The 16,002-nt window shown below is 43.7% G+C and overlaps 3 protein-coding genes across 7 annotated transcripts; 1 reads left to right on the top strand and 2 right to left on the bottom strand.

The window, feature by feature from the left end:
- Positions 1-566: 566 nt before the first annotated feature.
- C1H7orf25 (chromosome 1 C7orf25 homolog) lies at positions 567-4,162 on the bottom strand. Of its 5 annotated transcripts, none has more exons than XM_021531983.3 (2): positions 4,137-4,162; positions 567-2,141 (listed from the first exon to the last, which is right to left on the bottom strand). In XM_021531983.3, the coding sequence occupies exon 2, from the start codon at positions 2,123-2,125 to the stop codon at positions 857-859; it is 1,269 nt and encodes a 422-aa protein (XP_021387658.1). In that variant the 5' UTR covers positions 2,126-2,141; positions 4,137-4,162; the 3' UTR covers positions 567-856. The 5 variants fall into 5 exon arrangements, with proteins under 5 accessions (XP_021387658.1, XP_021387655.1, XP_021387659.1 ...); XM_021531980.2 differs by lacking the exon at positions 4,137-4,162 and adding an exon at positions 3,911-4,016; XM_021531984.3 differs by lacking the exon at positions 4,137-4,162 and adding an exon at positions 3,560-3,636.
- A 3,228-nt stretch (positions 4,163-7,390) lies between these two features.
- On the bottom strand, positions 7,391-13,011 carry PSMA2 (proteasome 20S subunit alpha 2). The gene is made up of 8 exons (XM_021531966.2): positions 12,894-13,011; positions 11,131-11,207; positions 10,463-10,595; positions 9,971-10,093; positions 9,547-9,628; positions 8,376-8,449; positions 7,870-7,927; positions 7,391-7,790 (listed from the first exon to the last, which is right to left on the bottom strand). Exons 1-8 carry the CDS (start codon positions 12,932-12,934, stop codon positions 7,674-7,676), a joined length of 705 nt encoding a protein of 234 aa, XP_021387641.1. The 5' UTR covers positions 12,935-13,011; the 3' UTR covers positions 7,391-7,673.
- Positions 13,012-13,259: 248 nt separating this feature from the next.
- MRPL32 (mitochondrial ribosomal protein L32) lies at positions 13,260-15,554 on the top strand. The gene is made up of 3 exons (XM_021531985.2): positions 13,260-13,406; positions 14,251-14,435; positions 14,938-15,554. Exons 1-3 carry the CDS (start codon positions 13,283-13,285, stop codon positions 15,190-15,192), a joined length of 564 nt encoding a protein of 187 aa, XP_021387660.2. The 5' UTR covers positions 13,260-13,282; the 3' UTR covers positions 15,193-15,554.
- The last annotated feature ends 448 nt before the right edge of the window (positions 15,555-16,002 follow it).

The raw sequence follows: 16,002 nt of genomic DNA on the forward strand, positions 1-16,002 counted from the left end.
CACTGAGGCTTTGTAATTCAGATGCAACAAAGCCAGGTTCAAGTTCAACCATGAGTCCTCAGCAAAGAGCATGCTAATGTCAAAAACTACCCGGGTGCTGGCTCAATTTAGGATTCTGTTATCTGAAGCTTTGTGTTGGGCTTTACAACCAGCAAGACTTTGCATTTGGACAAAGGCTAAGAGAAAAGTGAAGTGGATGGTCTGTTACCACTGGCTGTCCAGTTTAGCCACAACATATTAATACAAATAAACTCTAACTCCAACTGTTTTTTCCATTAATTTTAAAGCTGTTGCCCAATTCAGCCCAACCATGGTATACACATAGAGGTTGCTTTCAGTAAGACAAGGAAGGCTTAAGTTGGTTTCTATTAATGGCTACTAGACACATCTTCACAAAACATCACGCTCCCAAAAAGGCATAGGTCTCTGCACAAGGTCCCCCTGAATCAACCAAAAGCAAGGTTGAATGGAATAGGGGAAAGATTTAAGTCAAGCCCAAGGTTCATCTAAGGTGACAAATTTTACCTCTACGAGGAGGACAAAAATAACAAGGGGACCTCAGTAACTGTGCTTTAACTGAACTTTTTAATGGGGATGGATACAATTAATACATTGTAGGCCAGTTAAAAATTTCCATTGACTTCTTATTACTTTAGTGAATAAATTAACAGTCAGCTGGACAAAAAATAGCCTCAAGGAAGGAGTAAATATATTACAAATCCCTTGAGGAGCTGTTCCACTGCTAGTTGCTGTCATTGATACACACCCAAAACTGTATTGCTATGACTCTTCTGTTTCTCCAAATGCTTCCACTGCAGGACCTGTAGTATTTTCCATTACTAACTCATTTAATGAGTTACACTCCATTATCAGATGGGCAGTGCTTTGGTAGAGGTGTGGCGAAAGATTCTTTGCTTTCTGTCAATGCTCGTGGCTGATGGACAAAAACACTGAACCTGACACCTTGGTTTGCTGCTGCTCTCACAAACCCACTATTTGCAGTCATAGTGATGGCTTTTAAAGTGTCTCCTGTCCCAAAAATGGCTAAAGAGCGTCTGTTGATTTTTGAGCTAGCCACTAGTCCTAAGGCACGGTCCGAGGGCTGATCTGGCACCACGTTAATTCTTTTAACAAGCAATGCAGCTCGCTCTTTCTCCCCAGGTCCTCCCAGCGTTTCCAAGATGGACTGAAAATCTCTGACAGCAGATTCACAGGCAAAGAGCTCTTTTCCCTCCATGAACTCCTTCAGCTGAGGCAGGACTCTCTCCCTTCTTTCTTGGTCTGCTTGCTCTGTCAGTACTTTTTCTTTGAAGACAAAGTAGCAGCCACCATAGCTCAGCGCAGAGACGTAGGTTATTAAGGTAGTGATGTCCAAATTAACTCTATTGCAGACATTTACTTTGATCTGGGTAGGGAAAGAAATGCTGGCCACTAAATTCTCCCGGTCTACTCTGGTCACCTGCAGGAGTTCAGGGCCTTCTTCATCTGATTCACTGGTGTCACGGTGCTCATTTTCTGCAGATGGTTCTACCAGTGAGTTCACAGCAACAACATCTCCTCTCACTGATATTCCCATCTCCTTGAGCCTCTCTGCCATAGGACTGGACACGCTGTTGTAGAATGCAAAGATGATGTGGGGATTGCTGTACTCCACTGGCTGCTGACGGCTCGCTTGCAGGAAGTCCTCTGCCTGCTCAATGACACTTTTGTCACCATACTGGCCCCTTCCCAGCCAGATGTTATGAAGGGCCTCAGCTTTACGACCGATGGCCTTCACCCATGTGTGACCTCCGTTTGCAACAACATCTACCACCAGTGTCTGTTTGTCTCCAAACCTGTCCTCGTAAGCAAAGACATGGAGGACACTGACAACATCCTTCAGGTTCTCTGCTGACTGAATAATGGCTTGGAGGTGGGTCAGGTTTGTACTCTGTAGATGGGATTCTTTAATGGCCACTTTCCCGGCCTCCACCTTGTGTAAGAAATTTAGCTCAGCCTTCAGTTTGCTACATAGCTTTGCCCCACCTTCTATTCTCCTTTTCTGGGACTTGGAAAGGGCTTCCGCTCTCTTAATCAAGTCTTTGGCAACAGCAATTCTTTCACAAAGCAGCGACTGCACAGACATGTTGGAAACATTATTCCTGTCAAGTGAGAACAAAGAAGAAAATTGTTAGTGCATGGCCAAGAATAAAAACAGTCGAAAGCGTTCTTTCTAACAATATACACTCCAGCCTTGCAATAGACTTAAGTGCAACAGGTATTGTAAAGCACAAGGAACTGGAACCTCAACACAAAGTCCCGGTGATGAGTTTGATTCCTTTCCTTCACCTTTAGAAATCCAACCTACAGCCTCAGAAGACCCTAGTTCTCAGCTAGGTAGCACTCAAGTCTACACACAGACCTTGCAAGCTTGTGGTTTCCTCCCACCTGAGTTGAACAGTGCATGAACCCCTCAGAGGGTGGTGAAGCACTGGGACAGGTTGCCCAGAGAAGCTGTGGATGCCTCATCCTTGAAATGGTAAAGGTCATGGTAAGGTTGGAGGGGCTTGGAGCAACCTGGTCTAGTGAAAGGCACCACAGTAAAAGGTGTCCCAGCACACAGCAGGGGGGTTGCAACTAGATGGTCTTCAATGTCCCTTCCAACCCAAACCATTATATGTTTCTATTACACAGCCTCATGACAGACTATGATTCAGAATTCTACTATCAGGAGAATCTCTATGCTAAAATTGCTATGTTTTCTAATTCTATTAAGAGATTTGCTGGGTTGCATCTGATAAATATATTTTTTCACATCTGTATTACTTTAGTAGGCCTTCCTTAAGGAAAGTATGCTTGGAATTCCTTTACTGAATATGTGCTGTTTTTAAAAATGTCGGATTCATACTACACCAAACAATAGCATATTTAAGCCAGTAACCACTATGAATAGTGAAATTAGTAAATTTTGACTCCTCACTACAAGTACAAACACTGTAAATCTTTCTATAATTTTTGCCTAACCCGCATATTGAAGTAAACTCGTATTAAAGGACAAGATAAATGAAAGTCCAACTGAAAAGGAGCAACAGGACACAACCAGATCCCGCAACAGGCTCTGCCAAGGCAACTCAGCGGCCTGCCTTCAAACAGTGGGAACCTGCCTGGCCCTGTGTCCAAGTGGAAACACGGCCAGCATTAACTGCTACTGGCCTGGTCCCCATCCAACATCAGCAACATCTCCACCTGCTTCTTCATGGCCAAGAATCCTGATGCCTGCCGAGATGACTTACTAACGCTCTTCACAGTCCCAGGAGGCCAGAAAATTCAGCCTTTCCCCCTCGAAGTCTTTGCCACTGCCACAAGCTTATCCTCGAATCTGATGCAACGAGTAAAACCTCTCAATTAGTAATTGGGCACCTCTCCCCACAGCAGCTACAACTCCTACACACACACACACGCTTCAACACAGAGCGTAAATCAAGGGTCGCAGTGACAATAAAACCACAGACACAACTACTTTTTCAGCACAACAACTGCTCGGCAGCGCCACTCCGAACCCCAAGGTGACCCCCCTCGCCTCCGCGCCGGGCCCGGTGTCCCCGGGCGGGCCCCGGCGGCGCCTCCTCCTCTCCGCCTCTGCCGCCATCACGCGTGCGCCGCCGAGGCCGCGCCGCCATCTCGGCTGAGGGCACGGCGCCCTCAGCGCTCGCCCCAGCCCGGCTCAGCCCCCCGGCCGCCCCCGGCCTCGCCCTCCGCCCGCGCGGCGGAGCGGGCGGGGCGGGACGCCGGCCCTTGTCCCTGCTGTTCGCCCCGTCCCGCAGTCACCGCAGGAACGCGACATGCTGGGGCCCGCCTCGCCCCCGGGTGCTGCCGGCCCCTCTCCCTCCCCCAGCCGCCGCCTTTGCCAGCCCCCGCAGCCCCTACTCACAGCGCGGCGCCACAGCCCTCGGCCCAGGCTGGCGTGGCGCGGCTCGGCCCTGCCCGGCACCTCCCCCGGGCCGCCGGGCGGGGACAGCCGCACCACCCGCCTCGCTCCGGCCCGCCCGGCCTGGCTCTGCTCCCCGGCCGGCCCGCGGGCTATCTGAAAACCCTTCAGAAAATGCATCACATCAGGTCAGACGCAATCTCAATATCCGGAGCTGGAGGGAACTCACAAGGATCGTTGCGCCCAACTCCTGGTCCTGCCCAGGAGAGCCCCAAGAGTCACACCGCGTGCCTGAGAGTATTGTCTAAAAACCGCTTGAACTGTGTCAGGCGAGGTCCTGCGGAGTCTGTTCCACTGCCCAACCACTTCTTTGTGTGAACAACTTTTTTCTAATATCCAACCTAAATGTCCCATGACACAGCTCTAAATCAGCCCCTCGATCCTATGCTCTGGTCACCACAGAGATCAGTCTCTGCCCTCCTCTTCCCCTCATGAAAAAGTTGCAACTGCAATAAGATCCCCCCTTAGAGACCAAGTCTCCTCCAAGCTGAACAGACCAAGTGACCTCAGCTGCTCCTCAGCTTCCCCTCAAGGCCCTTCACCATCTGTGGTACCCCACTTTAGATGCTCTCTAGTAGCTTTGTAGCTTTCTTTTCTTTGTAGCTGAGTGGTGCCCAGAACAGCACATAATATTCAATGTGAGGCTGCAATAGCACAGAGTAATGGGAACATACACATCAGAGACAAGTTAGCCTTGGACTTTTTAACTTCACCGGAGAAGCAACAGCCCCAGTTCCATGTGTATTGGATCTGTGCACACTGGGTCGACCAGTTATGTTTGGGTAACCAAAATGGGCTGTACTAAACCATTCTGTGGATATGTGAGCAAGTGTCCCCAATATTTACCGCAAGTTGCTGCCTGCCTCCAAGCAGCAAAACTCCCCTACAGAGTGGGACAGACTTGGCTTCTGAGTGCCGGTTCTTGCAGGGAGAAACGATCTATACTTGTCTGAATGATTTCACATGATCTGGAAAGCAATAGTAAGCCAAAGCAAGTTGTAAGGGGCTTAGTTACTGCACCTGTATGTCTTTTACTGTGGGTGATGGCACTCTGGAACAGGTTGCCTGGAGAAATGGTGGAATCTCCCTCACTGGAGCTATTCAGGAACCATCTAGACACAATCCTGTGCCCTCTGCTCTACAGTAACCCTGCTTGAGCATAGAGGTTGGACGAGATGTCAACCCAACCCATTCTGTGATTCTCTTTAACTTCATTAAATTAAGTCACCGTTCTCAGATCCCCAACCCGCTCATTAAATAAAGCCCAATTCTCACAGGTGTCACACTATCCTGAGACCTTGGAGCAGATCCTCTTCCAGGATAAGCAAATCAACATTACATGCTTCACGTGACAAGTGTCTCTTTTTCTTCTTTCAGATGACTGCACTAGCAGGAACAAGTTAAATGCCAGAAAGTTATAATTCATAGTGAGCTGAAGTAATCAAGCTTGTAATTTGTCACTTCTCATAAAGGAACAGTGTTTGTCTGTCTTATTGCACCTCGGCCCCTTTATGCAGTTTGTACAAAATATATTAAAAAAAGATAATCTCATGTAACTAAAGGGTACACTTCTTGAAAATTACTACAATCACCTTATAATTTGGTAGTCCACTGTACTAGTATCGCTCACTCCTGAAGTAATTTTATTTAAGAAATACATCTTCAAGTTAAAAATACTATTTCCTTAATTTTTAAAGATTTTAAATGGAAAAATATTACTTAGTTCTCTGCAGTTTCAAGATTTCCCTTTAAATAGCAGATAAAATTTAGCTACCATCTTAGATATGCAGCTGAAAAAACCGCCACATTTAAAACCACACCACCTTCCCCATCAGAGCAGCGTAATATCAAGGTCTGAGTACCACTAGGAAAATTATCTAATACTCTAAATACAGCCTAAATTCAAAATATTATGCATATTGTTTCTGTACATCAAGTGCCATGAACTCTGATTCACTGCAAGGTTCAAGTAATACCAGGGAGCTTTGGGAGTGAGTTCTTAATGGTGTAAAAACAGTCACCACCTTGGCTCATCAAAGTGAAAACCACTGGCAGTAGACCAGAGACCTACTCATATCCTTTAACACCAAACAAGAAGCAGTTCACCATGGTTTGAAACTTGGTTTCAACTGTCCTTCATAGGGTAGTTCAACTATTTTGATTAACAGAGACAACTAAACCACTGCAGTGAATTTCTGAAGTACCTACACACATTTTCCCACGTAGAAAACTCTTGAATATTTATACAGCATAAATATTCTAAATCAAAGATGCAGCAATATAAAGCTTTCTGTTTCAGATCTGAGTTATTTTCTCTAGAATAAGAATCAGAGTACAGCCTGGTTTTCAGAATACTCAAAAATTGATCTGGCAGAACTCTTAATGAACCATTTGGACAGAGCTTTTATTTCATTATGAAATAAAAATTAATTTATGGCATGTTTCAAAAATTCTTATTCACCTGATGATAACATAAACCATCAGAAGACAGACATTGGAAAGCACAGGTCAATCAGCTTATACACTATTTTCTACTCACATTCTGTATTTTCTTCATTAGTTATGGCTGGCTGATGTGGGGACCTGCCAGGCTGCTCCCCTACATCCTTAGCCTTACGTACATGCAGACTGATTGAGCTACTGCTCCCAGTTCATTATCAACATTTTAACAATTAGATTGCTTTAAAAATATAAAATCTGAAAACAGTAACTTAAACGGCTGCAGACCAGATAATTTCTGCCATTTCTTTTGTGGTAAATGTAGGTTTTCATGACTTGAATGACTCTACACATGTAACAAATGTATTGATATATCCGCACAATATCTGTGAAAGTTATGGTGCACCAAATAAATACTCCTTTCCTTACATCTTTAGAATTATCTTGCAAGTCAGAAAATACTTTAGCACAATTCAAGAGATAAAGTAATTACATTACATACTCTCATTCTGTTTTGTAAATCCCATTGATTTTTATTGATGGTGATAAATGCATTTTGTTTTCAGTAAGAGTTACTGTTTCTACTTTTCCTAACAATATTTCAAGATTGAAAAGGTGCAATTTCAAGGGCCAAGAAAATAACTTGAGTAAAACAAGTTCTTGGGACACAAAGACCAGGATGATCAAAAGCAGAGAGGCTCAATCAGATCACAGTACACACCTGAAATGGAAGACTTTGCTGCCTCTTTGGGAAAGTACATCTTCTGCACCACATAAAACTATTTCTGGAGGTTAATTAACATTTAAACAATATTCCAAAGTGAAAAAATTATCCTATCACTCAACATTTAATTTTTTTAAAAGAAGGCTGAACATAAGTTCATCATGGCTGTATATGAAAAACTGTTTCCTCAGCAATAAGGATACTGAAATCTAAGTTTTATGTACATAAACTAGCTAGGATTGAAAAGACACACAGACACCTTCCCCCAAAACAATGGCCTTTAATTTTATTCTTTAGCCTTTTTCAAGCTGTCACTATAACTTTACATTTTGTACAGTATCTTGTGTATCAAGGGAAATATTTATCTTTAACAAGATTCCATCTATTACAATATCAAGGACTTGTATTTGCACCCATGATGTTTAAAAAATCTCTCAGACAAACCATGTAGAAATAAGTATGCAAAAACTGCAAAGAAAAACATTTAAGTAGCCAAAATTAAAAAGACCTTTGTGTGAAGCACACAGTCTAGCTTGGTTTCTACTAGGCTATTGCAGCCAAGTAGTCCTTAACCTCAGTTGGAGTGAGCCTCCTAAAACCAGCTTCATTACAGATGCCAACTTCAATGTTGTCTTCTGTCATTTGCCCTTCGAAGCTCTCCTATTAAAAAAAAAAATACAGTTCAGTGAATCTTATCAGTGAAGACGTAAGAAACTTCTTTCTTAAATACTTTGCTAACCTTTAGTGTTAAGATAGCTGTATGAATGGCATCTTCAAGCTCCAAATCTTCATTGTATCTGTAAACAGACATTAGTTTATTACAGTATAGGACAAAAATCTTTACAAATTTTAATAATCCTAGAGTCTCTAAAATCCCCAAAACCACTAAAATTTGTTTCTCATGGAAATATTATTTGTAAGCATAATGACATTAATAGTCAAAGTTATCATTTGTTAAAAAAAATCCCTACTTTTCCTACTGACACTGTATATAACATTGCTGCAAATATGCTGAATATAATGCTTATTGCACTCAAGTAATTCTACATAAACACAAAAGTTGGAGTTTAAATAAATCAAATCTCCAGTACACATGTAAACAAGTACACTGGAAGCATCACACCTTAAGTACTTTAAAACTTTGTTCTTACAATTTAAAAAGTGTACATTTTTTTAAATCTGTCTATTTTATGTAGAACCTGAACAAAACAGAGTATCCTTTTAGAGAAGTATGAAATACATTACCTTTTCTCAAGAAATGTTTTCCCATTGACATAATTTTTTCCCATTGCTGTTGCTTTCCAGGCAAAATAAGCTCCCTGTAAAAGCAATAAACTATTGACTGAATTGTTTTATTATTGTTTGTAACTTAGTGAAACACTATGTATTCAATTACTTGCTAAAAAACTACAGAAGCAATTATGAAGACACTGAGTGTTCTGAGACTACAGGAGAAAATTTTAGATCATATTGAGACTAATTTTATATGGGAACATATGCTATGAAACTGTACAAAATGTGTATTGCACCCACCTATTTTCATCCTCCCACTAATTTGGAAAGATGTATTTAGAAAGTCATTAGCATAGTTTTGATTTGGGATTCCTTAAAAAGAAATAGTACATCTGCCTTTGAGAAAGTATACACTCAAATCCTTACTGAGGCTCACCCCACATATTCTTCTTTTTGAAGATAAAGTAATATAAATTACTTGTTGCAAATCAGCCATCTGATTTATGTTCACTACTACCACGTTATTTAGTCATCGCTTCTATTCCCTCCTCTGGCATGAAGACTGCCAGCAGTTCTATGCCTCAAACTGCCTTAAACAAGGCATCTGCATTTTGCTTTTTACACTGGAGCATCAGGTAATTCAAACCATTGGAAGCTGCTATGATCACTACAATGACCGCATTTTCTCATCTGAAGCACTGCATCTCATACATGTATCGAAGGGTAGTTTTTCTGAAGTGCAGTGCAAACTCAGCAAATAAACTCATTTAAATTAGCTGCTGTCATTAAATACCACAGCATGTACGTTACATTTCACAATGCTACAGGTTTTGGCTTAACTTTCATCCAGTCTGGAGCTGTACAAACAGTCAATTTATTTCTTCCTAGTAGCTGTTGCAGAACACCATTTTTGCTGGCACTATCAGCTAGGTGGGAAGATATGAAAAGGGATGACCTCCCTCAGAAACAGCTGCTATCCCTCAAAGCAGTACAGGAACATGCAGGCACAGAATGATGCAGGCTTGCTCCAAGCACCTACTGAAATGACCCATTTTGACTTCTGAACTTATTTTTCATTCTAGCTCTGTATTATTATTCTCATCACAGAAAATATTTCATGAGCTCATGCAAAGTTTCACAAATTTTATCAGAGCAGCAGAACTTACAAGTGTAAGATACTTACAGATGGATCCGACTGAAATAAATACGGCCGCCCTTCATTCCAGCCACATATTAGCAGTGATACACCAAAGGGACGAACACCACTACAGGCAAACAAAGTGTAATAAATTATCCAGTGAAAGTCAAAGGTGACTAATTATTTTGGACATGTTCATCTTCTCCCCAGACCAGAGCTGTAACGAGGACAAGTCAACAAACAAGACAAAACCAAAAGTGTCTTGCCTTGACTGACATGTTTGTGTGCAAGATATGGAGACCCATTCTCACCCACTGCCAGTCAGCGCTCCTCCCATTGACACACTTTCTGTGCACACTCTCCACTGAAAAACTGCCTTTTCTACAAAAACCCCAATCACTGGGTAGCTGTTACTCATTAAATTAAACACCACAATCTTTCCAAGCAGCTCTGCAATCCCAGCACATACCCAGACTGTGTGTACTCCTGCATCACAGAAGCAATTCTCTGTACTAGCTGAGCTGTTGGAATGGGTTCATGATAAACCAAGTAATACTGCTGGGCCAGCTTCCGAGCTCTGTGTACAAGTACTCTGAAAACAAAGACAAAAGTACTATGTTAAAAAAATTCCAACTAGAATCAAAAAGCTGAAAATAAATACCTATTCAGGAGTTGTACATCTGGCATAACAGAACACAAGATTGTTCTCAGTAATTTTTATCAACTAAGTAATTGCTGAAATATTTAAAGTAAGGTTGAATTACACTGCTTTTATTCTTTAGATACAAGGTTATTTGACAAGTTAATGAATATATTAAGAAAAACTTCATGTGAATGTCATTTACAGTGCAATATAGTATTATGACATACACTGAGAAAGAAACAGCTAATTGCTACCTGTTACTTAAACTTCTTGTATGAATATGCATCTAAACAGTAATCAAACAAAATGTTTTAATACCTGTAATCTGGACCCATACCACTGTACACTAAACCTATATGTTTGGTAATTGGTTCTACTTTGTGGACGCTCCTTTCATCATACAGAATGGATTTCTGCTTCTTCTCAGTTGCCAACACCACTCCATTTGCAGCTAGAAAAGAACAAAAAATTTCTTTAAAAATTAAACTAAAATTAGCAGTCAAAACATAGAATGAGCTTATTAAACTAAAAAACTTCTTCCTCTCTCTTTAAAAAACATTAAAGCTTACAATTAGATTAAAGAGAGATACTTTGATGAATACATAGTTTCTTTTTTAAAATGAACATACAGCTCCCATAATCCCATTCTCAAGATTCTGTGCAACATTAATTATTGAGCAATCTAACTAGCTTTTTTTGTGTGTGTGTTATTTCTATATAAAAGGACAGGAACACTCAAAAAAGCCCCAAAACCAAACACCTATTTCTACCAGCTGAATGTCTCCAAAATCACCCAAAAAAAGAACCCCAGGAAGCATAAAATTTAGTAAAGCATGTGAAAATCCACTGAAAGAGTAACAAAACATGTGACAGAAAGAAAGATAAATAAGGATCCAATACAAGAGACCCGTTACACGATCCAAACTGCTTTAGTTCTCCCAAAAAATAGACAGAATCCCAAATCCATCAGTATTTTCAGGACATACCTTTAATCCCAACTGATGGAGCTCCTGCAGCTACTGCAGCCAAAGCATATTCAATCTGAACAAGCTTTCCAGAAGGACTAGAAAGGAAGATGCAAAATAAAGTTTTCCATTCAGTGGGAAAAATCTTCAGGGTGTGTCATGACTTTCTATTGAAATTACATTGTATATGTGGTTTCCAAGAGCTTTCGAGACACTGATGTTCACTGCTGAAAGGAACCAGCAAAACACAGCTATGCTTTTTGACTGACAAGCAAGACAGCACAACTCCCATTCCATTCCCGGATAATTCTGCATTTTGTTTTAATGATCCACCTTATCCTGGCAAAGGATGCAGGATCATCAGAATGGAGCTGCAGGTGTCATGCAAAGTAAGTTACAAAGTATAACTTATTCAGAAAAGGGGGATGGAGGGGTCCATTCTCCATCCCTACTAAAAAGGACACCAGAGACAAGCACTCACTGGACAAGTGGTTTTGCATGTGATCTGTTCTCTAGGCTGTATTTCAGACACTGCTGCTCTAATAGTTGCAGATGTAAAATGGGATATTATGTAACTCAGTGTTTAGATGAAGAAAACCAAGCAGTAATCAATCAGTGTAGTCACTTATACACTGAGGAAACGGGGTGTAAGGGTAACAAAGTAGTAATTCTGGCTTTTCCACTACAAACTATAACAAATCAGAACAATCATTCCAAGCACATAGTGCTTCTGTAAAATACAAAAAGTTTGTGACTCCCTTAGGAAATAGTTTCTGAAAGCTAATAAAGAATTCAATCTACTTGAGCAAAGCAAGCATGTTTGGCTGCTTCCATCCACTAAGAACATTCTTTTCATCATTTTAGGTTTCGAACTGCTTCATTTGCTCAACTGCAACAAGCCTTTAGCAATCCCTTTTGCAGTTACACAACATAACTCTCCACTGAGATTAAAGGGACACTTCACCACAACAGCGTAAAGGTTCTTATGGCTAGTTTTTCTTTTTTCTATATGCAACATAGGTCTGAATACTTTAATAATTCCAAAATATGAATGGAAGATAATTTCCTTTATGCTGAATTAATCTTCAGTCTAGGTATTAAAGCAACACCCAACAAAGACTACTCCAATAGCACATTCACTCTGTGCATGCCATCATTCCACACTCAGACCGTGCAAAACACCAAGTGCAAGGAGAGCAGCCATGCCAAGTGTAGCAGGAAGGAACACAAACTATTTTAAAACTCATCTGCTTCACTCATTCCCACATCTGAAGCAAGCTCTCAGGACAGCACAGCTCAGCTGTCATCACACATTTCCAGTTAGCTCAGAATCATAGAATTATTCCCCAGCCTATACTGCGTGTGTGTGGTGCCCCCGAGTTTGCTAAGCCAAGCACTCGCTGACAGGCACCAGCAGTGTTGAGACAGACCTTAATGTGGTCCTACAGCAGCGGAGACACAAGCGGCGCCCGCACTGGGGGCCGAGGTCAGCGACAGACACCAGAGGGACCCGCCCCGCGGCCCTTCAGGAAGCCTCTGGGCAGCTGCGTGTCCCCCTCGGGCGCCTGAGCCCCGCCGCTCTCCCCACGCCCGTCACTCCTGCCCAGGTCGAGCCCCCGCTGCCCCCCAGCGCTCGCAGGCCCGATGACTCTGCAAAGCGCCCCCTCGGTCCTGCTTCGCCGCCGCCAGCAGGCCGCTCCGCTCAGTCTGCGCGCCGTTCTCCCGCTGGCCCGGCAGCCCGCCCGCCTCTGCCCGCGAGCCCACAGCCGTCCCTGCCCCCGCACCTGAAGGTGGTGAGGGAGAAGCTGTAGCCGCGCTCCGCCATTTCGGCACCAGCCCCTGCGCTCCCCGCGCCGCCTCCTCGGCGCAGGCGCGAACGCCTCTCCCGCTCCCAGCGCGAGGGCACAGCGAGCGCGCTGATTGGCGGGGTGGCGGCCTCTGCCTGAGCGCGCCGGGATGCGGTTGGCGGAGGCGCGCCGTGAGGCAGGCTGGGTGTTTGAGTCCCCCACCGCCCTCCACCGCCCCGCCTTCCTGGTAGCGACAGCAGTGCTGGGACTTGGAGTCCTGCTCCTGCCTCCCCGCAATGTCGTGGCCGGCTAGGGGCACTCGGTTTCCCAGAAGGCTCAGGAACAGGATCGCCTCCCCCGTGAGCTCGGCGGGGCTGTGCGGGCTCATGGCGGTGCTGGTCCTGGTCCGCTCTCCGCTGCCGCGGCTTCGCGCTCTGCTCCAGCGCTGCTGGGAGCGGCTGGAGCGCGGCCTCTGGCCGGGTGTCTTCGGGGGCCAAAGCCCACCCTGGGGTAGGTTCCGGCCCCTTCTCTGCCCAGCTGAAGGAACGCGTTCCTGTGTCACCTGTCTTGGGAAGGGTTTGGAGTAGATGATCTCAGAGGTCCCTCCCAGCGCCATTGTTTCTGTGATTCTGTGGGAGGGCGACGTCGCGGCCGAGGGACTCGTTTTACCCCTGAAGGGCGGAGGGCGGGGGAGCGCTGGGGTCAGTGAGGGAGCGGGGCGGGAGCGCCGCTCTGGCCTTGCTTCAGGGGTGATGGCAGCACCGGTGCTCGGCTGTAAGGAATTTCTATCTCAGAATCACAGATGATGCTGAGCTGGGATGGACACACAAGGATCATCAAGTCCAGCTCAGCCCTGCACAGGACAGCCTCATTAGTCACACCATGTGCCTGAGAGCATTGTGCAAACACTTCCTGAATTCTATCAGGCTTGGAGCTGTGACCACTTCCCTGGGGAACTTTTTCCAGTGCCCAAACACCCTCCGGGGGAAGAAGTTTTTCCTAATGTCTGATCTAAACCTCCCTTAACTCAGCTTCATGCCACACTCTTGAGTCCTGTCACCACAGAGATCAGTGCCTGCCCCTCTCCTTCCCCTCATGAGGAAGTTGTAGACTGTGAGGGGGTCTCCTCTCAATCTTCTCCAGGCTGAACAGATGAAATAACCTCAGCTGCTTCTTGTATGACTTCCCCTCCAGGCCCTTCACCATCTGTGTGGCCCTTCTTTGAATGCTCTATAAGAGCTTTATATCCTTCTTATGTTGTGGCGCCCAAAACTGCACACAGTATTCCAGGAGAGGCTGCACCGGTACAGAGCAGAGTGGGACAGTCACCCCCCTCCTTTCCTTTCTCCTGCAGGACCAGCACTAGCTGTGCAAGGTGCAGCTCTCGTTCCACGAGGGATCAACGATGCCGGCGAGAGCAGCGCCGAGGCGCCGAGCCTGCTGGGGAGCGTGATGTGGATGGCAGCGCCCAAGCAGAGGCGCACCATCGAGGTGAACCGCTGCAGGCGGAGGCATCCCAGCAAGCTCATAGAAATAAAGGTAAGCAGCAAAGCCCTTGTTTTGGAGAAGCATTGCAGAGGGAAGTACTGACTGTAAAAGCTCTCTGGAGTTTGTTTATAAATCAATACGCTTAAAAGATACTGTAATCTTTAAAATCCTTTGTAAATCTTTTGTAATTCGTCATGTGTGACAGCAGTCTGAGGTTAAATGAACAGTGACACCCGAGGTGCAAGCCAACAAAATGTGAATTTTGGCTGAACAGATAACATAGATGGAAAAGGCCTACATTTTCTGTACGTCTAATTGAGTCCATAGCTCTTTAGTCTTCTAAACTTAATTAGGCAGTATGACTTAGATACCGAATTTAGAGGCTGTTCTTAGTAAGCATTTGACATAGCAACACATTACAGAAAAGTTACATAGAGGAATATGTTTTGAAATGGTAGATGAATTTCTCTTGATTTAACATTTTTATTTGTAGTAGTTCCCTGTTTCTTTTTTTGTTGCTGTTCAAATTTCCTGTTTTCCACTGTCATTTTAGAGGAACATAGATGTTTGTCCTGAATGTGGAAACTTGAAGCAGAAACACGTCCTTTGTGGCTATTGTTATGCAAAGGTCAAAGAAGAAACTCGACTGATACGGATGGAAATATACAAGAAAGAAGGACGACCATTTAATGCTCCAACTGTAGAGACTGTTGTCCTTTATGAAGGAGAAAAACCCACAGAAGCAGATGAAGGCAAGCGGATCATTGAAAGAGCCAGGAAGCGTCCATCTTGGTTTGTTCAAAATTGATACTATAGAAATAATGGTAGCAAAAGCAGTTGCTGCAGGAAGAGAATTCATGATTTTCAAGAATGTTTTTCTTGTTCACTCAGTGTGAACAGAACTCTGAACTTCTGGGAAGGCTGCTTGCATTTTGTGTTGTGCCATGTGATTTTTACAGTCAGGCATTGTTTCTCCAGCATGCAGTGGAAAATGCTTCTCAGTGATATATCACAGCAGTCAACAGAGAGAAATCAGGATCTGCCTTGGATTTGGATATCTGTGTACTGTACCCTGAACAATTTGTATGCTAATGTTCTATGCTGATTTTGTAATTAACATATTTTAAATTCATGGCTGTACAATAAAGTTCGTTAAGTATCCCAGGAAAATTTGCTTTCTGGTTTTGGCTTCTGCTCTTTTGAAGGGGAAAAAATGTCTAAAAGTGATATTGATTAGAAACGAAGGATATTTGCAAGGAAAGATGCAGTTATTTGGTTGTTTTCTTTGTGTGGATCTCTCTACAATGCTACTGTTTGAGATAATTGGTGATAGTCCTTGATTTGAGCAAAATAGTGGTTGCCATATAGCATTCGCATTTTTTTCTCCATTGGATGAAGGCTCAGTGTTCCTTGCTGTCGTCAGTAAACAAGAATATTCTATCTTAAAAGGGATGTGAAAAGCCTGTTACCCCCACTCAGCATACACTTGAGTAGAAAACCAAATTGAAAGGTAATGACTGGAAAACTAAAAGTGGTAGGGGTCAAAGGCATCTCTTTGCAGCTGTTCAGTAGTCTGGTCAGTAGTGTGCTTGGAAAACTGCAAACAGCCATGGTGCCT

Source organism: Lonchura striata, chromosome 1, assembly GCF_046129695.1.
Source record: "Lonchura striata isolate bLonStr1 chromosome 1, bLonStr1.mat, whole genome shotgun sequence".
In the NCBI taxonomy this organism is placed as follows: Eukaryota; Metazoa; Chordata; class Aves; order Passeriformes; family Estrildidae; genus Lonchura; species Lonchura striata.